The 26,971-nt window shown below is 45.1% G+C and overlaps 3 protein-coding genes across 8 annotated transcripts; 1 reads left to right on the plus strand and 2 right to left on the minus strand.

The window, feature by feature from the left end:
• Positions 1-1,830: 1,830 nt before the first annotated feature.
• Positions 1,831-7,397, plus strand: LOC131107549 (arrestin domain-containing protein 3-like). 2 transcript variants are annotated; one of them, XM_058057684.1, is made up of 8 exons: positions 1,831-2,351; positions 4,090-4,171; positions 4,251-4,398; positions 4,472-4,577; positions 4,701-4,957; positions 5,042-5,195; positions 5,270-5,418; positions 6,578-7,397. In XM_058057684.1, exons 1-8 carry the CDS (start codon positions 2,072-2,074, stop codon positions 6,653-6,655), a joined length of 1,254 nt encoding a protein of 417 aa, XP_057913667.1. In that variant the 5' UTR covers positions 1,831-2,071; the 3' UTR covers positions 6,656-7,397. The 2 variants fall into 2 exon arrangements, with proteins under 2 accessions (XP_057913667.1, XP_057913668.1); XM_058057685.1 differs by having other exon boundaries at positions 1,835-2,351; positions 4,475-4,577.
• A 2,035-nt stretch (positions 7,398-9,432) lies between these two features.
• On the minus strand, positions 9,433-21,758 carry LOC131107414 (myocyte-specific enhancer factor 2C-like). Of its 4 annotated transcripts, none has more exons than XM_058057415.1 (12): positions 21,575-21,758; positions 20,712-20,791; positions 18,143-18,266; positions 15,875-16,078; positions 12,588-12,731; positions 12,328-12,514; positions 11,990-12,031; positions 11,739-11,902; positions 11,621-11,644; positions 11,271-11,397; positions 11,077-11,206; positions 9,433-11,007 (listed from the first exon to the last, which is right to left on the minus strand). In XM_058057415.1, the coding sequence occupies exons 3-12, from the start codon at positions 18,194-18,196 to the stop codon at positions 10,692-10,694; spliced, it is 1,392 nt and encodes a 463-aa protein (XP_057913398.1). In that variant the 5' UTR covers positions 18,197-18,266; positions 20,712-20,791; positions 21,575-21,758; the 3' UTR covers positions 9,433-10,691. The 4 variants fall into 4 exon arrangements, with proteins under 4 accessions (XP_057913398.1, XP_057913401.1, XP_057913399.1 ...); XM_058057418.1 differs by having other exon boundaries at positions 12,328-12,511; positions 21,575-21,757; XM_058057416.1 differs by lacking the exon at positions 11,621-11,644 and having other exon boundaries at positions 21,575-21,757.
• Positions 21,759-23,726: 1,968 nt separating this feature from the next.
• Positions 23,727-26,116, minus strand: cetn3 (centrin 3). 2 transcript variants are annotated; one of them, XM_058057419.1, is made up of 5 exons: positions 25,715-25,921; positions 25,454-25,586; positions 25,224-25,338; positions 24,950-25,141; positions 23,727-24,560 (listed from the first exon to the last, which is right to left on the minus strand). In XM_058057419.1, the coding sequence occupies exons 1-5, from the start codon at positions 25,822-25,824 to the stop codon at positions 24,517-24,519; spliced, it is 594 nt and encodes a 197-aa protein (XP_057913402.1). In that variant the 5' UTR covers positions 25,825-25,921; the 3' UTR covers positions 23,727-24,516. The 2 variants fall into 2 exon arrangements, with proteins under 2 accessions (XP_057913402.1, XP_057913403.1); XM_058057420.1 differs by lacking the exon at positions 25,715-25,921 and adding an exon at positions 25,945-26,116 and having other exon boundaries at positions 23,750-24,560.
• Between the last annotated feature and the right edge of the window lie 855 nt (positions 26,117-26,971).

A 26,971-nucleotide genomic window follows, 5' to 3' on the forward strand; every position in this document is an offset into this window, starting at 1 on the left:
GAGTTGGTCCTGCCCCCCCCCCCCCCCTCCGCGGAAGCCCCGCCCCCTTTCCCTGCACTTTTTTTGTGCTGGAGGCTGAGCAGGGCCGCAGCTAGCGGAGGGCCCGCGGGTGTTTGGACACCCATCCTCCAAACTAAACAAGGACGTTTACCTTCACGGAGAATAATCTTGTATTTGACACCTATTATACTTTATTTTAGGCTGCCATACGTCCATCCACACCTCAACAGGAGCACACAAAGCACCTTTAATCCGGCTTGAACTCACCGACTTGCTAATGTTCACTAGCACTCATGCTAACAATATGTTAGCATGAGTTTAAAAACATAATACACTCGAAAAATATAATATTGTGATCAGTATGCGGATCAATACACAACCATAGTCAGTGTATAGCTGTCCCTTCAAAATAAGTCAACACATAACCATAGTCAGTGTATAGCTGTCCCTTCAAAATAAGTCAACACACAACCATAGTCAGTGTATAGCTGTCCCTTCAAAATAAGTCAACACACAACCATAGTCAGTGTATAGCTGTCCCTTCAAAATAAGTCAACACATAACCATAGTCAGTGTATAGCTGTCCCTTCAAAATAAGTCAACACACAACCATAGTCAGTGTATAGCTGTCCCTTCAAAATAAGTCAACACACAACCATAGTCAGTGTATAGCTGTCCCTTCAAAATAAGTCAACACACAATCATAGTCAGTGTATAGCTGTCCCTTCAAAATAAGTCAACACATAACCATAGTCAGTGTATAGCTGTCCCTTCAAAATAAGTCAACACATAACCATAGTCAGTGTATAGCTGTCCCTTCAAAATAAGTCAACACACAACCATAGTCAGTGTATAGCTGTCCCTTCAAAATAAGTCAACACACAACCATAGTCAGTGTATAGCTGTCCCTTCAAAATAAGTCAACACACAACCATAGTCAGTGTATAGCTGTCCCTTCAAAATAAGTCAACACACAACCATAGTCAGTGTATAGCTGTCCCTTCAAAATAAGTCAACACACAACCATAGTCAGTGTATAGCTGTCCCTTCAAAATAAGTCAACACACAACCATAGTCAGTGTATAGCTGTCCCTTCAAAATAAGTCAACACACAACCATTCATGCCTCAACCACTGGCAACCACTGGGTTCTCCCCAGTTTCCTCCCCCATTCCAAAAACATGCTAGCTTCATTGGCCCCTCCAAATTGTCCATATGTATGAATGTGAGTGTGAATGGTTGTTTGTCTATATGTGCCCTGTGATTGGCTGGCCACCAGTCCAGGGTGTACCCAAACACAGCTGGGATAGGCTCCAGCAAAGGCCAGTTACAGTTTTCCGAGCTGCACACTGACTACTTTACATTGTATCAAAGTGTCTTTCTTTTCAATTCAAATATTTGCGGAAATGTGAGGCGTGTGCCCAAATACACACACTGTCGGGTACACTGTCCAGCTAGTCATCTAATAGTCATAGTCATTGTGTTAGAACGCCCCCCAGGGGCAGCACAAAGAAAGACAACAGCAGTGAAAGAACACAGGATGCCGTCATGACGCTAAGTCATCGGGGCAGTTATGTCACACTTCCAATTATGATGTTTATTATTGTGCATCTGTGTCTACTATTTGGCACCTGGTGGTGTGCAAGTGTACCTAATGAAGCGTCCACTCGGGTTTGTGCTCCGGGCTGCACTTCCGGGTTGTGTTTGAGTGACGAATTGGTTGATGGCTTTAGCGAGTGACGTCACAATCGCGTCCCCTCTCTCATAGTCATCGGCGCGTGTACGCGCGGAGGTGCTGCGGGAGGACACATGCTTGCGCGCACACGCCCAGTGAGGTTATTTTTGCGCATGCACGCCGCCTTTAAGAGCGCAGCCTGTCTGCGCGCGCCGCAGCACTAAACGCACAGGCGAGCGGAGGAGAGCCGAACCTAGCCACCATCAGCTGAGAGGGTCCAACCTGATGAGCCAGCACCGACGCCGGGCCGGCTCCGTGAGGGCCACCGGGACCTAGTCCCACTGGGCTGTGCTCTTGCCCTCCTAGGACTTGTCTTGTTCGTCTTGGATCCGCCGTCATGGTTCTGGGTAAAGTTCGGGCTCTGGCCGTGTGCTTCGACACCCTGAACGAGAACAACCTGCCGGTGTTCTCCGGGGGGGAGCTGGTGTCGGGCCGGGTTCTGGTGGACGTCACCGGGGATGTTCGAGTCAGGAGTCTGGACGTGACCGCGAGGGGGGTCGCCAAGGTCCGCTGGACCGAGTCCCGAAACGCCGGAGCCAACACGGCCTACACGCAGAACTACACCGAGGAGGTGGAGTACCTGCACCACAGGGACTGTCTCATTGGCGAGGACAGAGGTGAGCCCCCCCGTAATCTACCTCGCTCGGCCAAACTTGCACACGCACCACCACCATCATGATTGACGCTTTCAGCAAAAGTTTCCACACACTTTGGCATATGAGGTACAAAAGGCTGAGAACCAGAGAACCAGGCCGGCCTTCAGGCGACACTAACGAGTCAAGTGATGGCATGAAGGAGAGGAGGACAACTCCCTTTTGTTTGCTAGAAGCGGTTCAAACCTGTTCACACTCACGCACGCACACACGCGCAGGCTGCCTGCAAGACGGAGGGGGGGTGTGCTGTGTGTGCACGCGTGCGTGTGTATGTTATGAAAGGCCATGAAGGACAAGATGGTTCATGTCTTGTCTCACATTCTCCATCTTCGTTTTGCTGACTAAGGAGTTGTGGGACCGCAGGTCCTTCGTTCGTGTGTGACGTCATGTTTGTTTTTAAGACGGTAACTTTAAACAAACCTTCCTTTCCACAAAGCTAACATAAGTATAATATAATAAGTTGGCTAGTCCATCCCCTCGAAAGACTTTTACTGTGAAAGTCTTTGTTTGTTGTTTTAATTAGTGAATGTTTGGATGTCACCACGTGACGTCAAGTTCTTGTCAACGAGTGCACGCCCTTCCTCCCCCTACCCCTCTTTACATCCTCCACCCGCCCTTGATCAAGCGCCACATGGTTGTGGAGATGTGGGCGGGGCGTGCGTGGCCTCTCGCCAATCACAGCGCGAGCTCTTGTCTGCTATGTCTGTCTCTCCTCCAATGAGAGGCGGAGTCATCCGGCCAGGAGGATGCTGCTCAGGCTGGTTCTGACCGGTCTGCTCTGCTCGCTGCCGGCGACTTGGCAGGCTCGCACGCACGCACACACGCACACGCTGTTCTTGACAGCATAACAAAACGCGCACACGCTGCAACTCGCTCGACTTCCTGCTACATGAAAGCGCGTGCACGTCGACACCAAAGCTGACTATATCTATATTTACATTTAATTGACACTCTCATCTGGCTGCAACTTTTAACATATACATATAAACTACTATAAATACTGTATACTTGTATAACTACTCATAGAACTAGTACATTACAACTTCCATATACTCTTATTTGTACCAACTATGTTCCACTATTAAAACTCATATATACTACTTGAACTATTATTTACTACAAGTAACTACTGCAATTTACTACACATTTATATATTACTGTAATGTGTCTGCCTATATACTGCTATTAGAAGTACTACATATGTACTTCTGCACTACTATCTAGAACTATAAAGAACTACTATATACTTACACTACAAATATGGCTACTATTTTATACAGTACATATATACTACTAATATATACTACTGGACCAACTAAATTATTATATACGACAAAACTACTGTAGTAGTTCTATAGTATAGTACTATAGTAGTATATAATATTAGAATAGAGGCAGGGTACACCCTGGACTGGTATACATGTACATGGACTGGTATACATATATGTACTATCCTGTATATTACTATGAGTACTATTACTGTATACTACTATTAGAACTGTATACTATAAGTATATATTAGAACTACAGTATGCTATTATTAGACCTACTACAGTATACTACAATTGCAGCGCCTGTATACTACTACCAGAACTACTACTGTCCACCACTGTGAGAAGCTCTGTATACTACTATTAGAAGTACGATGAGTACTGTGAGAAAGGAAGGGTGATTGACGGGTCACATGACTTTGTGTTGTCAGACGAGGACGGCGTGGACGAAGGCGTGACGCTGCTTCACGCTGGCCTGCACGAGTTTGCCTTCAGCTTCCACCTGCCGCAGATGTGAGTGCACGCACACACACATACACACACACACAAAGTAGTGTGCTGGTGCGTAAACATGCGGCGTCGGTGCTGGCAGGGCGCTGGCAACGTCGTTCGAGGGCAAGCACGGCAGCGTGAGGTACTGGGTGAAGGCCGAGCTGCAGCGTCCTTGGATGCTACCGGTGAAGGTGAAGAAGGAGTTCATCGTCTTCGAGCACATAGACATCAACACGCCGCTGCTGCTGGTAGGCCCCGCCCAATTTCCGACCCACCCACCCATCGGTCGTGGCACTGTGTGGTCACCATGGTAACCGTCAGCAGGCCCCCCAAGCGGGCAGCAAAGAGAAGACGCTGTGCTGCTGGTTCTGCGCCTCGGGTCCCATCTCGCTGAGCGCCAAGATAGCCCGCAAAGGCTACACGCCAGGTGAGCTCCGCCCCCTCGTGCTCATCACACCGCCCCCTTCCTTCTGCTCCTCCTCTTCCCGCTCACTCACATCTGCTCTTTCTCTCAGTCCGACAGACTGATCTCTTCTCCCCTCTCTCCAAGGCGACTCCATCCAAATCTTCGCCGAGGTGGAGAACTGCTCGTCTCGCGTGGTGGTCCCCAAGGCGGCGCTCTACCAGACGCAGACCTTCTTCGCCAAAGGCAAAGGCAAGGAGATCCAGCAGCTGGTGTCTAACCTGCGTGGCGAGTCCCTGGCGCAGGGCAAGAGTCAGAGCTGGGAGGGCAAACTGCTCAAGATCCCCCCAGTGTCCCCGTCCATCCTGGACTGTCCCATCATACGCGTAGAGTACGCCCTTGTGGTGAGCCGTGTCATACTACTACTATAGTACTACTGTTGTAGTACTACTGCTGAGACCACCCCTTGTGCGCCCCCTCCCCTGCAGGTGTACGTGGACATCCCAGGTGGTCTCAACCTGTCTCTGTCCTTGCCGCTGGTGATCGGGACCATCCCCCTGCACGCCGCCGCCTCGCGCACGTCCAGCATCAGTAGCCACGGCAGCGTATCCAGCTGGGGGGGCGTGCCCGAACGGCCCGAGGGTATGGCGCCGGCAGAGCGCCCGCCTCTTGTCGTGCGGGCGCCCTCGTCTCTAATCGGCCACTTGTGTTTCCAGCGCCACCGAGCTACAGCGAGCTGGCCTTCTCCGAGGCACATCGGCGCCACTGCCTGCGCGGCGGTGATGAGCGTCACGAGCACGAGGCGGCGCCGCTGCTCGCTTACATCAGCGAGTTCAGATACCTGCCCCCCCCGCTCTACGCCGAGGTAAAAGCAACACACTTCCTGTCGGGTTCAGCTTCATCTTCCAACACAACGCCATACTTTTACACTCAACTATTATATATTACTGTATTTATACAGTGTGTATATATATAGACACACACACACATACATACATGTGTGTATATGTATAAATACTAGTACTTTCAAGTTCAACCTCGACTACTGTGGTAGTCAATGTACACTACGCAGTACACTTCTCCAATAATAGTTGAAGTACAAATACTGTAGCTTCAAGTTAAAAATTAAAGTAGTTGTTAAGTTCAACAATTTATAGTAGTACTAGTTTCATCACCAACTTGGTCAAGTTCTGTTAGTACTAGTTTAAGGATAAAGTAGTAATAGTGAAAAGTTGTAGTATTTTTAAGTACTTAATATAGCAGTAACTCGAAGTTTTAGTAATAGTTTAGCGTTGTAGTAGTAGTAGTAGTAGTTGTTGGTGGCTGGTAGTAGATGGTCAGTTATACTCAGAGTTGTAGTTTAAAGTTGAAGCAGTAGTATAAAGTTACAGTAATATAGGTTCCAGTCATAGTATTTTTAAATCGTAGTGGTGGTAGTTTAAAGTCAGAGTTAAAGTTAAAGTAGAAGTACTTCATAGTTTAAAAAATTGTTGTAGTAGTACTAGTGCTTTAAAGTTCTAGTAGTAGTAGTAGTTTATAGTTTGTACTATTAGTAGTTATAGTAGTTACAATTTCTATTACTAGTAGTTTAAAGTAGTGAAAGTTTACAGTTTAAGTAGTAGTAGTTTAAAGTACTAGTATGAGTAGTACTTGATAGTAGTAGTAATTGAAACTACAAAGCAGTTTAAAGTTCTAATCGTGGTTGTTTGAACTTAAAGTGGTGAGTTTGAGTGGTACTGGTTTAACGTTGTAGTAGTAGTAGTAGTAGAAAGTTCTATAGTAGCACTATAAAGTTGTGGTAGTTTACAGTTAACATTCTACTAGTCAGAGAAAGTAGTAGTAGAAAAAGTAGTAGTAGTTGAAAGTTATGGTAGTAGTATTTTAAAGTTCTCGCAGTAGTATAAGTTCAAGTAGTTGTAGTACGGGCATTGATGGGTTAGGTGTTTTTTTCTTCATGAACTACTGCCATTTTGTGTACCTTAAGTAAAGTGTTGCTCGTCGTTTTTGTGGCCCCTCCCCCTCAGGTGGACCCTTATCCTGACCCGGCAGAGGCGTGTTCCGTCCTGGAGGCGAGGACACTGGACACGTGTCCGTCTCGCTGAGGAGGGAAGCCACACCGTCAGCTGTGACTTGTCACATGACATCAACATCAACACCAGTCGCCCCTGCTAAACACCCCCACCCGACTCCACCCCACCGAGGTCACCTGACCCGGGATCCAATGACCGCTTGATTGATGTTCACAGACGCCCGGCGTGCCCCCCGAGGACAAGTACAGGACGTTCCGGACGGGACATCTAAACGACTTGACCGCGCCCACAACTGAAGTACTTGTGTGTCCTGGATCAGAGGGCAAAGGTCATGTTGAAGAAAATAACTGATGATGACATCACCGATGCACTTAAACTGTATGAATGTGTGTGTGTGTGTGTGTGTGTGTGTGTGTGTGTGTGTGTGTGTGTGTGTGTGTGTGTGTGTGTGTGTGTGTGTGTGTGTGTGTGTGCGTGCGTGTGTGTGTGCGTGTGTGTGTGCGTGTTTGTGCGTGCGCGCGCATCAGCACAAACGACCAACTTGGAGAACCACAAGTCGCCTGTTGATGTTTCTAAAGTAAAAAAAAAAAGTAAAGTGAGCATCCAAAGTGAAAATGTTTACACAAGAATGAATTTGACGTTCAAACTTCCTCCTAAAAGTACAAAGTGCAATATTTTTATATCTCATGTCCTTTTTAGCACAACTTTTGCATATCTTCCATTTCTCTGCATTATTATTATTATTCATGTGATGATTTTCTTGCTGTCATGATCAATTTTTGATAAAAAAAAAATAAAAGTTATTTTGTGGAAACTCTTTTTACTGCTCTAACTTTTACTTTAGTCGACAGTATTTTATTTCCAATGCTTTTGCTACGTCTACATGCCTATTCTATGTTCCCATCACATTGCTCAGGCTACGTGATCACTGCAGGGACGTAACAGACACTAGCATAGCAAGTTGGCAAGCTAACTAGTTTCTTTATTCTAAGTGTCTCAAATGGATTGGTGAAAAAAGACAAACTTACCACTTCCACACAGAATGAGAGGAGATGCTTTTTTTCCCCCCCACTTGATGCCAGCCATAGCATGTCGGCTCTCCTGGATCAGTAGCCAGTCTCGCTGCAGTCTGAAAGGTAATATATGGTATCGTCTCATTACCAATGCCTAGTTATATAACTGGTCTTTCAATATTTTGCACTATAATAGGCCACAGTCAACCATGAAATAGCCAGGTATTTGAAAAACTGCAATACGGACTGATGTACTAGGGATGTGCTGCGATGGGTGCACCGATCAATAAAAAGGAGAAGGAGGTTGATTGTGTGCGGCGCCTATATAAACAGGTAATTACAGACTAGCTTGTGGTGATGGGAAACTCCATTCTATTTACTGAATCGGGTACCTGATTCACTTGAGTCAGATGTCACAAACAATTTGCACCCGTGAGTCGGTGAAATCACGGCGCAGGAGTTAGTACCAGAGAGGCCCGATTGGGTAATTCTTGTGAGTTTTTAAACTCATTCATGGCTCACACTCTATTCCACTAGCTTTCAGCATATCTGGGTTCTCGTGTACGACGACATAAAAAAAAACGTTTTGAACGACTCGTTCATTACTCGCACAACTTGTAGCATTTCCGGGTTTTCGTCCACAACTCAGCGAACAACTTTGTTTTGTGGACGTTACGAAGTAGATTATGAATTAGATACACATTAAGCTCGGTGTGGTCCAATCAGGCTGCTAGCAGTTAACTTTAACAAAGAAAATGAGTTTATTCAATATTTTTATTGAAACCCTTTTATTAATATGACATCATCGACTCAACAGAAATTAGCTAGCATGGCTAACGTGTTCGTGTTTATCCAGTGTATTACTGTACATTGAAGTCCATGTATAGTAGAATGGAGTGAAAGTGCTCTCCCTGCAGTACAACAGTACTAACACACACACATTATTCTTGTGGCTTCTTTGCGACTCATAAAACAATTAAGTTAAAAACAGGCAGGAGCATGTTTACCACGTCACAAAACAACGTTAGATGTCGTCACGGGAACCAGATGAGAATTCATCATTTGAATCATAATTTGTAAATATGCTGACTGTTGGACTTGGTCTTGGGAACGAAACACACACACACACACACACATGCAGGCTGCAGGCCAAACAATGTGACCTTGAAAGCTCACAAACTCTGAATAACACACACACACACACCTTGCTAACCATCGACAAACATGCAAACCGTCAACTTTTCTTTTTTTTTTGAAGTGTAAACACACATTATCATATTAAAATCAGTCACAAGTACTAAACCTTAGAAGAAATCAAACTCATTGAATGTGATGGAGAACAAATATTAAACATGTTAACTCTTAATTGTGGAGTGGAATGCAGCAGAAAGACATTTAAAAAAAAATAATAGTAGTGTGAAGATCTGTGATGTTAAAATTAAGAGATGCATATTGACTGAAAATCTTTGACATGGTAACATTTACAGTCTTAATAGCATTTTGGCTAACAAATACGTCAGTTTCCATTGCAATTGGAAGGCTCGTGCTATTTTCCTAGCTTGTTTTCTGTGATTTTATCTAATAAATATAGTAATAACATCCTATTAAAGCATTACAAGAGTTAAATCCGTTTCAAATTAGCTTTAATGGTACAACAAAAAGCTTTTGGAAATGAGCCTACCTGTTACGGAAGTCACATGACCATCGCAAACTCTGAATTTCTGAATAGAATTTCTGCTGCACTTTGTTGCCACCTGGTGTCCAGTTGCTAAAACTGCAGCTCGTTTACATTGGTAATCAACATTGGTGATCTTTGTCAATAATATGGCAGAGACGTTGACAGAGCATGTATATTTATTTCGTATGTTTTCTTCCAAATAGCAACAGGATCACGTGGTTGAACAGAACCTTTGTGTGTGTGTGACCTGCTCCAAAATAAAACATTTGATTGGGTTTTCTTTCCCTGTGGGCTCCGCCCCTTTTCTCGACAGCAGCGTTCCAGACGACAACACTGTGATGTGGAGCTGGGTGGGTTCTAAACTACAGTGGGTTCTGTTCAGAAGCTGCTGAGGGTTTGGCCTCCAAATATACATTTTTATCAGCAAAATATTCAAATGTCCAAACAACCCTCAGCCTGGTGACCACACTGGGAAACAAAAATTCAAACAGAAGCCGACCAAGTTTGGTGTCAGACCCGCTTGGCCCGCCAGGCACTGCATGTTGCCATGGTGACAGGCCCACAAACACTTTTGCGACCGTCAAGGATCTTCCCGATCAATCACCATGGCAACCACCAGGGTGCACACCAGCAGAACTTTGGACTTCATAACCGTCTTCAAGCATCACTGTCCCGCAGTCCTCCCTAATGCTAACGCACAACAAACTAACAGCTACATGCTAACACTACTCGTGACCTGGAGGGGAACCTCGGGCCCCGCCCGCCCCCACAGGCTGGTTTGTGATTGGCTGCGGGGCCCGACCTGGCCCCGCCCCTCATACCAAGGATCAGCAGTCACTTTTTCCAACATCCTCTTCCCACTTCTACTTCCTGTCACTGCCCTCACACTTCCTGTTTCCTCTGACCTTCTCTGCCATCTGACGCTTGAACTGTTAACGCCTAATAACTTTATTAAAACGTAACAACTTTCATTAACACTTTCCTGGCTGTCTGCAGTCTTTGTGCGTTTCACATTTTTCATATCTTTGACCCCGCCCCCAAACAACTGAAACTTGGACTTGTGAGTCAAAAACGTATCATTAAATAAATACGATTCCTCCAAGAGCACAAAGTGCGTTGTTATTATTATTATTATTATTATTATAAGGTCACTTTCAGTTGCGGGGTTCCTCAGGGTTCTTTTGTGAACCCTTTGGAGTTTCACGAGGATCTTTTACTGAAGCTTCAAGGGTTTGATTATTTTAACGTTGTCAGCATCACCATGGAAACCAGCATCCTGACTGACACACAAAGACACACCCACTCATCACATGATTAATATGATCATTAGCATATAATAACACTAGAAGGTAACGTCTCTAATAACCCCACCCCCTGCGGCCGCTGACCCCCGCCCACCCCTACCCCCATCCCCCCATCATGTGGCCCAGCCCTCGGTGAGCCTCATGCGCTTGACCGACGGACTACGGCGGTCGTCCTGGCCGGCCGGCGGCCGCAGGAGGAAGGTGTCGGCGCCGCCGTGATGGTCGTCGTGCTCCTCGCCGCCTTCGTATGAGCTCCCGCAGCTGGACGCGCTGTTGGCAGGGGACTGGCCCGCCAGCGAGGCCCCACCTCCCAGCCTGGTGCCCACCATCGCGGCGCCGCGGTCTCTGGGTGGGGACGCCGGCTCGGACTTGATGTGCAGGTTCTGGTGTCCGGATGGGAAGCTGAGGTTGGAATTGTGGCATAAGTTTCTAGAAGGAAGGAAGGAAGGAGAGTCATCTTCATCGTCATCCTCAAACAAGCAGCAGCGTGCTACTCACCCCATGTGTCCCAGCGGCGAGTGCTGGAGGTTCTGGATCTGCTGCTGCTGCCAGCCGCCGCTCACTGATCCCAGACCAGAAGACCCGAAGGCAGACAAGGAAGAGGAGAGGTCTCCACCCAGGGAGAACTCTGCAGGAACACAGCAGCTCAGCCAGGTTCTAAAGGAACGCCGGGTGGTCCTGAGCCAACTCACCTGTGCCGTAAGAGGACAACGAGGACGGGAAGCCGCCCATCCCTCCGCCAGGAAGAGTTTGGGCGGACACGGAGGCGGCCGGGCTCGTCAGAGACTGCGCCGTCTGCGAGTGATTGATCCGCTGGTTCTGCGATGACACAAGAATGTGAGAAGCGCTTCAGCCTTGGAAAGGCGACTACATTCTAGTGGCCAACAACTAGTGGTCACCATGGCAACAATAGAGAAAGAAATGTATGAATTGTATGAATATTGATAGATGTTGTCATATCTATATTTATATCATCTTCATAAGTTAGGAATACCAGCTAATATTGAGCCAATCAGCAAAGAGAAGAAAGATGTGATCTTACCAGCATGAGGTCAAAGTCCTCACACTAGAGGGCAGCAGTGAGGTGCAGACGGCAGTTAGTCATGGGGGGGGGGGGGGGGGGGGGGGCAATAAAAGCGCTTAGCAGGCGTGAGACTCACAAGGCTCGGCATGTTGCCGCACTTGTTGGTCGCCGCCATCAGGGGTCGGAGGTCGGACTTGCGAGTCATGCTCATGGGCAGAGGAGGACTTTTGTCCTGGATGGTCTTGGCCACGCCCCCTGGGGACATGAGCGAGGAGGGGGAGGGGCACTGGCTGCTGTAGCCTCCATTTAAAACACAACAAAAACAAAACCTTTTTATTTCAATGACTGATGATGATGATAATGATGATGATGATGATGGTGTCTTACCCACACTGACCACGGTGCTCGGCAGCTCTGAGCCCAGCAGGCCTGAAACACACACATGGAAATATATGATACACACTTACACTATACACGCATACACACATACACACTATACACACCTACACAATACACACCTAGACTATAAACGCATACACACTATACACTATACACACACACACACATATACTATAAACAAACATACACACATACACTATACACAATACACACATATACTATAAACATACATACACACACTATACACACCTACACTATAGACACCTACATACTATAAACACACACGATACACTATATACACACACACACACACACACACTAGACACCTGTGTCTCCAGTGCTGGGGGGGCGCTGGGGAGACATGCTGTTCCTCTGTAGGGAGGGGTGATGTATGGGAAGCAGGCTGTGGTTGCCTACAGTGCCCCCTAGGCCCGGGTGGGAGTACAGCAGTCCAGAGGGGTTGCCGCCAGGGAGGGTCACGCCCATGTCGTAGCTGGAGGCGGGCATACCCTGCTGGGGGGGACAGAGAACCAATCAGCCAATCGTCTCCGGTGGCCATGTCGCCGTGCGGCTGACGCGGACTCACGCAGATTCTCTGCCTGTTGAGCATCAGGTCGATGTCGTCGTTGATCTTGCGGTACTTGTCGTCCGCCTCGGGGCTCTGACCCGCAGAGTCGTCGGCCTCGATGTCGGGACTGTCGCAGCCATTTAAGCCTTTCTTCCGCAGCGTCTGCAGCACAACGACACGACTTGATTTGGACCACGCGTCCACTTTCTATGGATGCAATGCCTCACTCGGCCACTGGGCGGCGACGTGACAGCAGATATTCAACCCCCCCTCTAATTATGTCACATTGAAACCCTTCTAAAAGATCAACCAATTATTGACATTTTTTATTACAAACATGAGGTTTGTATTTTTATTCCATTTTTATACATTTTATTTTATTTTAAATGCACTATAATATATATATTGTTGTTATTAATATTTATTTATATTATGAGTTATTTATATTAAAATTAATCATTAATGTACATTTTTATCAAAAATAAATACTTTATAGTAAATATATATATATTTATATATACATTTAGATTCAATTTATTTGGAATTGTTAACATTGCATTAAATGATTTTGATCATTTTATTGATATCATTTCTGTTTTTTTTGTATTTATAATTTATTTAATGAGAATGTATTTATTTTAATTTTATGTAATTTAATGTTTATTTTAGATTTATATTGTATTTAATATTAAAAAAATATTTAATATGATAAGTGACCTAATTTCTTTAATAACAATTTGTTGACACTAATTAAAATGTTTATAATGATGGAAAATGTTTTTATTCAACGTTAACTAAAATCATAATAAATGGCAAGAAAATCATAAATACATCATATTCATTTGAATTCAGTTATAATGTACTTACATTTACATTAAACCATTATGACAAATACATAAAAAATACCTCACTTAGATTTTAATTCATTCTAAAAGTTCATTACTTGGGCTGGAGAATAAAGATGAAAGAAGCACACGCACGCACGCACACACACACACACAGCCATCCCAGTCATGTCCACCTGTTAGGTTTCATAGAGGGTGGGGTCGGTGGTGTGTGTTAAGGCCAGCCTGGCAGGCTCAAGATGCATGACCCTACAAGGTCATCGTTCACCCCCCTGCCGCACCCCCCTAACCCTCCGGACATTCTTTCATTGAGTTTGTGAGGACACTTTGAAAGCATCTTGTGAGAACAAGAAGTGGATGCTAGTACGCTAGCGATGGAGGCTAAGAGTGTTGATAAACAATACAGAGCGGGCTGGATGCCGAAAGGGGGAGGGCGAAGCGAGCGGGCCCCTTCTACAGGAAGCTTTGGGGAAGTAGGTGCTGGTTACTCAGCCAAAACTTCTCCTTTTCTTCTTTCCCGTCAGCGTGCACACTCATGGACGCCAGGCTCACACGACGCCAGCCACTGAGCTATTCTTAGCTTGCTACGCCGCTATTTTTACTCCACGCCTGCGTTCCGGGGGGGGCCCGCACTGGAGGCATTTCAAATACACCAAAATCATTTGCAGTTGAACTTTATGAAAACGATATTATTTTCACTCAAATCATAAAACGTGTTTTCTTTTTCATGAGAATCGTTTGGAATCATTTGGAAACAAAAGCAGCATTTCTTTCATTTTCTAAATGTAATAACATGAATAGAATGATAATTATGATGTCAAATATGAAATAGGTTATTCTCCATCTTTGTCATATGACTTTATTTACATAATATTACAACTTTGTTTTCAAATATGTCAATACTTTGTTTCTCATACTATTAGCTGCTAAATTGACAATTTTCCGCGACTTCCCAGGAAAAGGCTACTTTTTAAAGCTACGTGTTTATGCTAAGGACTGCTATGTGTTCATGCTACGGACTGCTACGTGTTCATGTTAAGGACTGCTACGTGTGTTTATGCTAAGGACTGCTATGTGTTCATGCTACGGACTGCTACGTGTTCATGCTAAGGACTGCTACGTGTTCATGCTAAGGACTGTTACGTGTTCATGTTAAGGACTGCTCCGTGTTCATGCTAAGGACTGCTCCGTGTTCATGCTAAGGACTGCTACGTGTGTTTATGCTACGGACTGCTACGTGTGTTTATGCTACGGACTGCTACGTGTTCATGCTAAGGACTGCTACGTTTTTATGCTACGGACTGCTACGTGTTCATGCTGGGGCCTCAATATGGGGCCTCTCCAAGTACTTTTCTAGTTTTTCACATTTTTTTCAACATTATGCTTCTAAAATGTTTTATCAGTTTTGCTGATAATATGATCACCTTACTCTGGTATAATAATATTCATATTGTTGGACATTTGGTGACAATTTTCCAGTTTTGCTGTATTTTAATCTTAATGATATTATTAGAATGTGGCGTAATTCAATTGGAAATAAAAAAAAAGTGGCTGCAAATGGCCCACGGGCCGCACTTTGGGCAACCTTGCAGTGCGGAATAGAAATCTACTTAAAATAAATCTATAACATTTATTACATACATAATGGAAATAAATACTAACCATATTATTGTAAATAATAATTAAAAATAAAAAAATATGAAAAGTTGTAAATCACGAGAACATTTACAGAAATTAACAAGAGAGTCATACCAACAAAAATATGTCATAAATTTAAGGGTAAAAAAAGTTGCAAATTATGAGAAAAAAATGCCGTAATTGATCGTAAATTCCCACAAATACATTTAGGTCTTTATTTATTTATTATTATAATTATATTATTATTTATGATAAATGTACACCTTTAGTATTCTCATCACATTCCAATTTTATATTCTCATAAATTTGCAACTTTATTCTTGAAATCTTTTTTATCAACATGGTCCTAATAATTATGATGCTAATTATGAAGTTTTTTGTTCATGAAATAGTCTTTGGTGTGTGATGTTTTAGGTGTGTGTGTACGTGTGCACGTGTACACACTGCAGGTGTCGGCCCACGCGGCCCACCTCATGGCCTCCCGGGTCACAAGCCGGTTTACGGGCTCCCTAATCCTCCCTAATCTGCACCAATCCCGTTTAGCCGGTTAGCATAATCTGCACGGTTAGCATCACCATCCACGCGGTCGTCGTCGGCAACACTGACGTGACTTTTCATGCCGGGGCGGTTCCGTTCGTGTCTCCTTTAGACCCGGCTGACGGGACTGCGTCGCGGTTGGCGCTTGAACTTCCTATTAAGCGGTTGGGCGGCTGGGTGGGCGTGGCCTGTGAGGTGACTGTGAGGTGATCGTGCTCTTAGCCATCAATGTAAGGGATGTTTTCTCTGGAAATAAGGGGCCCCGTGTGTGTGTGTGAGACTCACATCCACGATGTCAGAGTTGGTTCTGCTCTCATGGGGCTCGTTGTACTCGGTGTACTTGAGCAGCACCTTGTCCATGTCGGTGCTGGCGTACTGGAAGAGTTTGTTGGTGCTGTTGAAGATGATGAGCGCAATCTCGCAGTCGCACAAGACGCTCAGCTCGTACGCCTTCTTCATCAGCCCGAACTTACGCTTGGTGAAGGTCACCTGGGCGGGGGAAACAGACACAGTTCCACATTCATTGACATGACTCGCTGGGGGGGGGGTCGGAGGGACAGGGTCAGTCCCGCTCCGCTGCTGCCGTCAGGAAGCATATGTGCCAGTATAACAGGAAATGATGAAGCCAACAAGGTAAAGGCTAACACAAGCTAAAGGCTAACTCAAGCTAAAGGCTAACACAAGCTAAGGGCTAACTCAAGCTATGGGCTAACTCAAGCTAAGGGCTAACACAAGCTAAAGGCTAACTCAAGCTAAAGGTTAACTCAAGCTAAAGGCTAACTCAAGCTAAAGGCGAAAACAAGCTAAAGGTTAACTCAAGCTAAAGGCTAACTCAAGCTAAAGGCTAACTCAAGCTAAAGGCTAACACAAGATAAAGGCTAACACAAGATAAAGGCTGACACAAGCCAAAGGCTAACTCAAGCCAAAGGCTAACTGAAGCTAAAGGCTAACTCATGCTAAAGGCTAAAACAAGCTAAAGGCTAAAACAAGCTAAAGGCTAACTCTGACCCTGCTGCTGTTTTTTTCATTTCAGAATTTCCCCTAACTTCATTCTTGTAGTTTTATAACTTTCTGTCTGACCTAATAAAAAAATACTAATCATTTATTTTTTGTTTTCTGTAATGTTCAGACTTAAAAAAACAATAAATTCTTGAATATTCCATCTCTATGCTATTAAAAGACATTGTTTTTCCTAAAAACATTCCAAGTTTATTCTCAGTCTTTTTTCCTCCTGAGAATTTTTTAATATTTTGACTTTATTCTCAAATCCAGCTGTTTTTTTCCTTTCTGTTATTGATGTTTTTTTTTAATTTTCAACTATTACTATTATTTACTCTTGTAAATATTAATCACTTTATTCCCATATACCAAATATCACCACTGTATATCAAATCGAAGGAGACAGAGTTGGATGGAGGAGATTGGTTTGCTGGGGCGACCCCTGAAGGGGAAAGCCCAAAGAGAAAGAAGAAGATTTACATTTAGAATATTATCACTTTATTTCCATAATATTTTACTTTGTCTCATAATATTACAAAGTAATTTTTAACAACTTTCGTTTGTTTTGCTTCTCTTTATTAGTACAACTTTTTTTTCTTGAATATTTCTAATCTATTCTCCTGAAATTAAACTATTTTTTTTCTCATAACATTATGGTTTTATTATGTTTATTATAGTATTATGTTTTATTATGGTTTTTATTTTATAAAATATATTTATCTCATGATATTTTGACTTTATTCTTGTCACATTAGAACTTTTTTTCCGCAAGCTAATTGCCCAATTTGATTCACTGTTTTGCTTGATTTTCACGGCATTGCGTCTTTTTTCTTGGTTTTCTGTAAAAAAAAAACAACCAACTTTATGCTCTGAATGTTTGAACTTTATGCTTATGAAAACTACATCTGCTTTTTTCCATTTCTGTATTTTTTTTATTCTTGTACTATTCTAGCTTTATTCCCATCATATTTTGACTTTCAAACTTGTAACAACTTTTTCCGCAGACTAATTCCAACTTTATTTGTTGTTTTGTTGTTCAAAATAATGTACAATGCTGTTATTTTGACATTCAAGTTAAAAAATGACTGCTGACTTATTTTGATAAAGTGATACTTTTAGAAAGTACAGCGGGCCAATAGAGAAAGAGCGACACCTTGTGGACGCCCACTGAGCCTATGATGCTAACTGTTGGCTGTGGAGTTTCAAAGGCAAACTCAGAGAACTTGTTTGTGTTGACATGCCAAGGCTATATCTTAGCTGTATTGTTTGCGAGCTAAGGCTTTTATGTTGAAATGTCAATGCTAACACTAAGCTAGCCCGCCGAGGACATGAAGGCCCATAGAGGCCCATCAGTGGTGGCTCAGCAGAGATGTTCTGCTTCCGTCTGAGGGACAAGTCATCTGATTACCGCTTTGGTCACGTCATGAGAGATTAGCACTTCCTGTTAGCATGTAGCCATGGAGGCATGCGCTTTGGTGATAAAGAGCTGCAATAAGGAGTTGGAAAGAGACGCAACGTGTTCTGATGTTGCGGTGCGTGTGTGTGCGCGCTTACGTGTCTGTTTCGCTCGTCCACGATGCGAGCTATCTGAATCTTTTTCCTTCCCATCTTTGCCGCTTGCTTTGTCGTCTCGTTTGTAGACTCGTTTGTTCTCGGCTCGCTTTTTCACTCTTGGATTCTGCCACAAGAACAAAATTGTGGTTGTGAGTCAACACAAACAAGCCATGTGGTGAACCGCCGTGCATAGACACACAGGCTGAGGTTGGTCCCTTGGACACGCCCATCAACTTCCTTCAGGATACGGTTCTATTGGCATGCTTTGGAGCCACGCCCCATTTTCATCTCCATTGAAAACATGAAATAAGACGGCTTGGCTAGTTAGTAGCGATAAACATGTGTGTGTGTGTGTGTGTGTGTGTGTGTGTGTGTGTGTGTGTGTGTGTGTGTGTGTGTGCGCGCCATGTGACCACTGTCCAAGCGCTTCTTAAGGGGTCAACAGGATGTCCACACACGCTGACAAACATGCAGCAGGTTTTCTTGGCAGTTCGCCACTCCAGGAGGCGGGGCACCGCCCACTGGCACACAAGATGACATCCCGTTTCATTGGACAACGTTTTTAACTCCGAACACCACCGCCCCTCCAGAGGTTGATGCCCTGTGGGGTGCCTGGTGGTTGTCATTAAGAGCGGATAACAACATCTTTCATGGATGGCTGCTACCCACCGCCCAGCCACTTAGTGCACTTAGCGACTAAAATGGTGAGTGTGCGGCGATAGACAACCTTAAGAGGCGCCATCTTGGCTGTGTGGCGGCAGGGGAGGGGCTAATTTGACATTTGGTGATGAAAGAATGCAACAGGAGAAGAAGAAGAAGGGAAATATTGCAATCATTTCCACCAAGTGCGCATCAAGCCGAATGTCCTGAACTAAGTACACTTATTAAAGTGCACTGATGGTTGGAGGCTGTCTACTGGTGCACTTGTGTGCGGTGATGGACACCCGAGTAGTCGCCATCTCGGCTGCGTGGCGGAAGGGGAGGGGCTACCTTGGAATGATGGCGGCTGAAGAGCTACTATTGGACAGAAGAAGAAGGGAAATATTGCATCATCATTTCCGCTAAGTGTGCGACGACAGTGATGCGACTGGGACAGCACTCGGTGGCCGGGCTTCTGAACTACTCTAAGTACACTTATTTAAGTGTACTGATTGAAGTATTCTATTTGAGACACAAACGCTTTTTCAACTGGCACACTTGCATACTTCATCTTTTAAGTGCATACTCGTACAAGAGTACATGAAAATGCGGTACATTGTTGTGCACTCAAAATGGTGAGTGTGCAGAGATGGGACACCCTCAGTAGTCGCCATCTTGGCTGCGTGATTGACGTGTACTGACACGATTTGAAACTTCCCGATAAGACTGATGTCTTCCATCTGTGGACAAACGATGTCATATGGAGACAGGGGGCGTGTCCCCTCCAGGAAGTGGTGTTGACATTCCCCCGTCTTCCATCTTTTTGTTGTTTGGAGGTAAAAAGTTCACTCTTATTTTGGGAGGCGTCTAAAAATAGTCCGCTTTGCTGTCACGCCGAGGACGATCAAGCGTCCAATAGTGCGCGTGGCCGCCGCGCATGCTGAGCGCGCCGCCGTGACTCAGACAACAATCATGGCGACGTGTTGCTGCACGCCGCGCGCGCCACTCGGCAGCAATCATAATCATAACAATAATATTGGCAACCACAGTAATACTTTCACATGGTGGAAATACTTTCACATGGTAGTACTGCCACAGTACGCGTAGGGCGGTGTCGATGATAAAACCAAAGCGCCATGTTCTTACTTTGAAAAGCAGAGCCAACATGAAGGTAGCATGATGGAATGTGTGTGATACCGCTGTCTGCGTACCACATGTTCATCACACACACACAATGCTAACAATGCTAACACAACTTTTACTAAACAGTCAGCGCTCTTCACCATTTTGACACTGCGTGATGTTACTTTCCAAATTAAAAGTAAAACTAGTGTGTGACGGAAAAGGTGTTTCAAAATAAAATTAAAACAAGGAAGTGAAAGTGCATGATTGGAATGACATCTTTCGCTCAGTGCACTGAGTGAAAGATTATGAAATAAAATAATTGGTTCCTTCAGTATAAAAGCCTGTCAAAGTGCACGTGGGGTGGGGATGTCATCTGACCTATTCCCAGACCCCCACATGACGTCAGTGCGCCCCGGGAACCCAAAGGTTCTTCAGCCTCGGTCCGAATGACATTCAAAGCACGAAGAACGTCAACATCACGTGTTGTAACGTCAAAGCTCATCATCATCGTCATCATCATCATCATCATCAGTGGAGTCTTACCGAGTCCTAAAAGTCAAACTTCTAGTCCGCATGTATCTCAAGTTATCACTTGCGGTCCGGTCCCGGTGCGCAGCGTTCGTCCAAAGACCGAATAGAGAGAGAGACAGAGCTCCCGACCGGAACACTCAAGTCCAAACAGTCCGCCGCACGCAGGACTCAAAACACAACACGAAATGATGCCTTCATGGTCCTCGGGGCTGGGAGGACGACAGATTATCCCTCGTGACTCGCGTGCGTGTGGGCGGGGAAGGGAAGAGCTCACCTGCGCGGCTCAAAGCTGCATGACTTTCCCGCCAACAGTCCGTCCAGCGGCGATGATCCTCCACGGGCACGCGCGAACACCTGGACACACGCACACGTGATGGTGACGTCAGAAAGAGCCAGGTTAAAGGACGGTTCTCTTTCAACAAGTTGATGCACTTTGCTGCCCCCCAGTGGACATCTCATTAGGTGCACCCTCCAATGCAAAATGTTGATTTTTTTTACTATTGCTATATAATTATGTATTTATTATGACAGACAAAAAGGCACAATTAGTATTCATTTACATTACATTTAATATTTTCATATTTATATATTAATACTACATATATATTTTATATTATATATTATAATTATATTAAATCAAATATAATTTAAAATACAAACATTTATATTAATACAACTTGATTACATAATTTAATGAAGCTAATTATTTAAAATGTATGAAAATATTCACTGTAATGGGCTGTGGGACAGTTGTGACATCATAGCGTCCCCATCAATGCAATACAGTCAACAAGGGAGGACATCTTGCTCCTTCCCTGACCCTTCATGCTCCTTCAGCTCCCCTTCCATTGGGCTGGTACCCCAACAAATGGCTGCAGAAAGTGTCACGTAACGCTGAGGGAAGGTCGTGACCTGAGGTGACGTCATACCACAGAAGGTGACGTCATGCAACCCTCCCAGCAGCGCTAGATGGCGGAGGCGCTAGATGGCGGAGGCGCCAACGTCGACACAAGTGGCAAAATAGGCTCAATGAGCTAGCGCTGCTAGCAAGTTCCCATGACAACATAAAAAAAACACTCTTACTTCCTCTCCTCTACATCTTAAAATTTCCATACCGCTCTTCCTCACGTCACTCACCGCTGCGTCGGTCGTCTTCGCCGGGAAGAGTCGTCCCGCCAGGTCCAGCTGTGGGCTCGTCCTTGGGATTCCTTGTGTCCAAAAAGTTGAAGTACGTAAGCCAGACCAGCTGGCTTAGCGGGACCCAGAACCGTTCTGTGTCCAGACCCGACTGAGATCATGTAGTCCACCCCCAGCGCTGCCCCTCCCTGCGGCCCATCAACGCACCCTGTGACCCCCCCCCACCCCGGGACCCCCGCCTCTATCGAATGGGGGGCTGGGATCACCTGTCACCGTCGCTCACGTTAAATTTAGCCGAGGTGTCACTGATGCGGTGAGAGAGAGAAGAATGTGATGCTGACGCTCACAACCTCGCCAGGCCGAACCATTACAGCTCTAACCTTCAGAGGCCCACACATTCATACAATTACACAATACAAAAACACACACCTTGGCCCCGCCCCCACTATGTCACCTGTTGCTAATGGCGGTTAGCACCTCGCCTTGGTGGGAAGGGAACTCTGCACGGGAGGAGCTAGCCGAGGTTGACGAGGCTGAAATGTCAGGTGAGTTGGTGATGGGTAGGGCGGGGCTTAGACGCTTGGGGGGAGGGGGCGTAAACTTGCACCCCCTCGTTCCAAATTCTAACAGCACCTCCTAGCGTCTGTTGCCAAAGCTGCCTGGATGCCAGGCAAAATTAGTCTTTTATTTTGAAAAGTAGACCAGTAGCAGCCATTGAAGATTCCCGCAATTATTATATAATTATGTTGCAGCATGAGACGGGATGCTCCACCCGCCACTCATTTCTACGTCCCATAGGTCAGGGTCGCTCGTACGGGAGAGGGGTTAAAGGTCAGGGGCTGCAGCTGGACGCAGCTGACGCGGTAAACACTCGTCTTCGTCAGTCTTTAAAAGCAGCCAATTGTGATTCGTCGTCAACAGGCCACGCCCCCACACTCAGGTCCTTAGCTGCTGTTAAGACGATGGCCTTAACCTCCCCCCACCCCCACGTGTTGCCGCTGAAGGTCAAAGGGCAAGTCTGTCACATGGTCAGCATAGTTCAACTAATGACTGACAGCTGCACGCCAAACCTGCTGACACACACACACACACACACACACAGTAAATATGGTGGTGGGGTGGGGGCGAGAGGGAATTCCATCAGGTTAGTGTGTTGATCTACTTCTTCTATTTCTACATTCTTAACATTAAAGGCAATTTTTTAAACACAACAAAGTCTGTGGCTGTGTCTCAATTGGAGCGCTTGCATAATTAGTCTGTTGAGTGCATAAGGATGGGAAAAAAAACGTACAAGTACACAATCAGTGTAGTGCAGTGATGGACACTCGGTAGTCGCCATCTTGGCTCTGTAGCAAAAGGGAAGGGGGCTACCAATCGTTTCCAAGCTTAAAAACAAAAAGACAAGTTGGTATGCAAGTGTGCATGAATTTGGGTCACTCAGAAACTAAGTGCAATGTATGCAGTGTACTTGCTAAAGTGTACTAATGCAAGTATTCCATTGAAGTGCATCTGTAAAGGTTGTTTAAATCTTCAATGCTCCACCAGAGGAGCGCTTCAGCTCCTTTAAGACCAGCAATTGATCCACAAGAGTCCAATTGGACTTCCCAAAGAAAAAAGGGAGTGTGATAAAATGGCGGCATTGTGAGAATCCTCATCGTCAACACGGCGCTCCGAGAGCGAGCATGCCGAGGTGTTGCCTGGAAACATTTGGAGGGAGGGTTTGGGACTCGGGACGGAGGTCGTAGCCAGGGAGGAACTGGACTAAATTTTATTTCTGGACCCGCACGGGTCGCCTGTGACAGCTGAGCATGTGCAAGGGCAGGTCCTGACCGCCAACATGGCTGCCGACCTTCAGTGCCGCTGCCGAGCTCTGCGGGACAGCTCCACAGCGCCACCGTGTCATGCCCAGACACATGGCCTCATCTGGAGCGACTTCTAAGGTTCTGTCGGGGGTGGGGGTTGCCAAACGTACTACTTTTCCGTGGTCAGGATGTTAAACATACAGGCTGTCTCCAAAAATTGGAACAGACACATTTCATTTTATCATAAATGAAATGAGTAAAATTAATTATTATTTACATTGAAAAAAACAAAAGAATTGAGAGAAAGAAATGAGATTTAAATAAAAAATGAAAATATATTTTCAAATATTACTAATTACTAATATACAATTTATATTTTATTCTACAAAATATATACTATTATACTTGTATTTATACATTACATTATACATTCCATTATATATTCTTAACCATAATTATAATACATATTTACGGCATATACAGCATGTGTCCAGACCCGAGGGACAGCCTGTATTACATGTATTAATATTAAACTATTGAAAACAATAACACCTTTTAACCACATACTGTGGTTTATTTAGTGTGTATTTACAGTAGTACACAATGTACTAATCTCCATGTTCCAGGTATTAAAACGGTGAGCTTATTTCTTTTAAAGTGTGTCTAACAAGTAAAGAAAAAAGGTGACATTTGTGTGTGATGAATTGCAGTAGGACTGTACCATTAATCATCAAGATACAGCATCATTAAGATCATTAATATTAATGATGCTCTCCGTAAGGAGCAAGTCTGCGGCGCCCTCTCGTGGCCAAATGCAATATTGTACTTTCCTATCAAATGTATGTTTCTATGGCATGTTTGAGACATCTTAATGAGATGTTTGTTGTCGGGAAGTATGCAGAGTGATTTATTGGTAAACAAATAACAGATGTATACATGAACCCAAAAACAGTCACACTCACGTGCCCCCTCCACGTGAGACCGCAGAAGTCCTCCAACCTTCACGTCTTCTGGTGGGGGAAAAAAAACCCACCACCACGTTTCCACTGAAGATGATCCCGTCATCTTGTCAAGTTCTCGTGGGCCCGGAGGACATCGTGATGATGCTTGCTGGACTTGGACAAACATCATCCAGGCTCTTCAGGGCGAGTCACTCATGATGGACAGGAACTCTTCCTGGTTTACTGTCCAAGACACAAACCGACGGCATCACTTCCTGTTTTAGCTTCAATGAAGCGAGTCCAAAGTGTGGCCCGGGCCGTTCCCGCCAATAAACCCCAAGCTAAGATGTTTTGGCCAGGTGGCACAGTTAATATCGAGCTACACTGGACTCATCTCGGCATCTTTAATATCCAAAATGATCAGAGGGCTCCCGTTCTTTCATTTTTCTGTGGTCACCCCTTCACGGGAGGTCTTGCCAACATGCATTATTTGTAATGGCCAGCAGAGGGCTGCCATTGTCAGTGTCAATCCAAAGTGAGCATCATCATCTTCCTACAAACAGACTTTGGAGCTTCTCATCAGATGGTGTACCTAATGAAGTGGCCGGTCGGTGAAAGTAAACCCGACTTACTTTCACCATCTCCATCAGCGTCGAAGGCGTCGATCATGTTGCGTAGTTCTTCTTCGCTGGTGTTCTCGCCAATCTCCCTCGCCACTCTCCTGAGGTTCCTCAGGCTGATCTTCCCCGACTCGTCGTCGTCAAAGAGCCTGAAGGCCTTCATGACCTCCTCCTTGGGGTCTCGCTCCAGGATGAGCTCCGTCACTGTGCACACACGCCCAACACGGTTGGCGGCCGTGCTCACGTCACACCTTCAAATAGGAGAAGGGGGGGGGGGGGCGCTTACCGACTTCGTTGAAGTCATCAAAGGTGATTTTGCCGTTTCCTTCTCTGTCGTAGTCCTTCAGAATCTGCAGAACATCCACCTTCTTCACCTCCAAGCCCAGCGCCCGCATTGACACCTGGATGACACACCAAAACAAATAAACGCATGAAAAGTGCAGCTTGTCTGTCATGTCAAGTCATCTTGAGTGAAGCAACTTGATGATGAAGCCCTGCCGTGTGGTCTCCAGTCACCTTCAGCTCATGGTAGTCGATTTCGTTATCTTTGTCCGTGTCAAACAACTCAAAGGCTTCTCTTATTTCGTGTTTCTGCTCCTCGCTGAGCTCCTTCTTCTTCCTGCGTTTACTTCTGTCCAGCATGTCACTCCTGCACAAACACAAAGCAGCGGGTTACTCGCTTTTCCGTTCTGCATGCGGGTTGCATATGTACAATTAGCCACGTGACGTCATGATAAAGGAATCATTAGCATCAATGTGCGTGAATCTTTGTCCCACTTTAACGAGGAGGTGCCTTCGCTGTCGTCACTCATGGTTCGACGTGTTGTTGCCTCACCAGCAGGACAACAGCGCCCTGCCTCCCATGTGACGACTTTTAATTGTGACATAAACCCTACTTTATCTCAGTCCGACGACGTACGCCTGATGTCAGACGCAAGCGAGCGCTAGCCGCTAAGCTAGCTTCCGTCCGCGGCGTCAAACGGGGGCGCGCAAACGTCATTAATTACCTGGGCGAGCTCATTGTGGTGCACTTGAAGCACGTAAGGCAACGAATAAGTGTCTACTCTGTCGGAGTTTAAAGTTTAAACACACAGAAATGCCTCCATTGTGAACACAAGTAAACAATTTGTCCGCGCTCGATTGGAGGCCGCCCATTGGTAGACATTCACATACGCAACAGTAAGGAGCTCTCTGATTGGCCCATGGCACTGTTATTGTTTTGACTGTGCTGGCACTGGCGACACGGAGCGGCCAGATATCGTAATCACATCCCCATATACATAATTTTATCCAGGTATAATATTCGTCAGGAAGGCATCCGTAATATAAAGGGCTCAAGCCAAAAATCAGCATGCGGATAAAAAAGATCCGCTGTGACGACTCCGTAATTAGGAAAAAGCCGAAAGAAACAAACATAATATGTATATTTGTTACCAACATTTAACAATACTACATATTACTTAACTTCAAGTCACACCATAAATGTCAAAATGTGATTAATGTAGTGACTTTCTTAGCACCACGCTTGTTTTTGACCCTTTACTTGACTTCCCACTGGGATGTTGATGTTGTTTATCACACCGTCTTTCCTGTGTGGCATGTGTGTGGCCAGATGAACACGTCACAGGAAAGGCTCCCCAAAAAGTGTCGCCTTCACTCCCTTCCTGTTTCCACGACGTCACCCCCCGCTGTCATGTAGAATGAGGAGGTCGAGGAGCAAGCTCCTTGTGAAGGAGCACACTTTTCTGACGTGACGGATGAACCGTTAAAAGGGGTTGATGTTTGTGGATGATGGCCAACACATTTGGACACGCCCACTCGGAAAGAGGAAGTGCTGGGTGGACACTTTGTGTCTTTTCCGAGGATTTATTTCCTCAGGATATCAAATACTGTCATACCTTAATGACAAGAAATGTATTCAAACAAATGTGCTAGCTCAAGGCTAATTTGCATCAGAAAGTTTTCTACATTTTAATATTATGTCATCATGTATTCAAATATATATAAAACGTTCTTCATATATTGTTTATATTA

The sequence above is a fragment of the Doryrhamphus excisus genome, chromosome 19, assembly GCF_030265055.1.
Source record: "Doryrhamphus excisus isolate RoL2022-K1 chromosome 19, RoL_Dexc_1.0, whole genome shotgun sequence".
NCBI classification, from domain to species: domain Eukaryota; kingdom Metazoa; phylum Chordata; class Actinopteri; order Syngnathiformes; family Syngnathidae; genus Doryrhamphus; species Doryrhamphus excisus.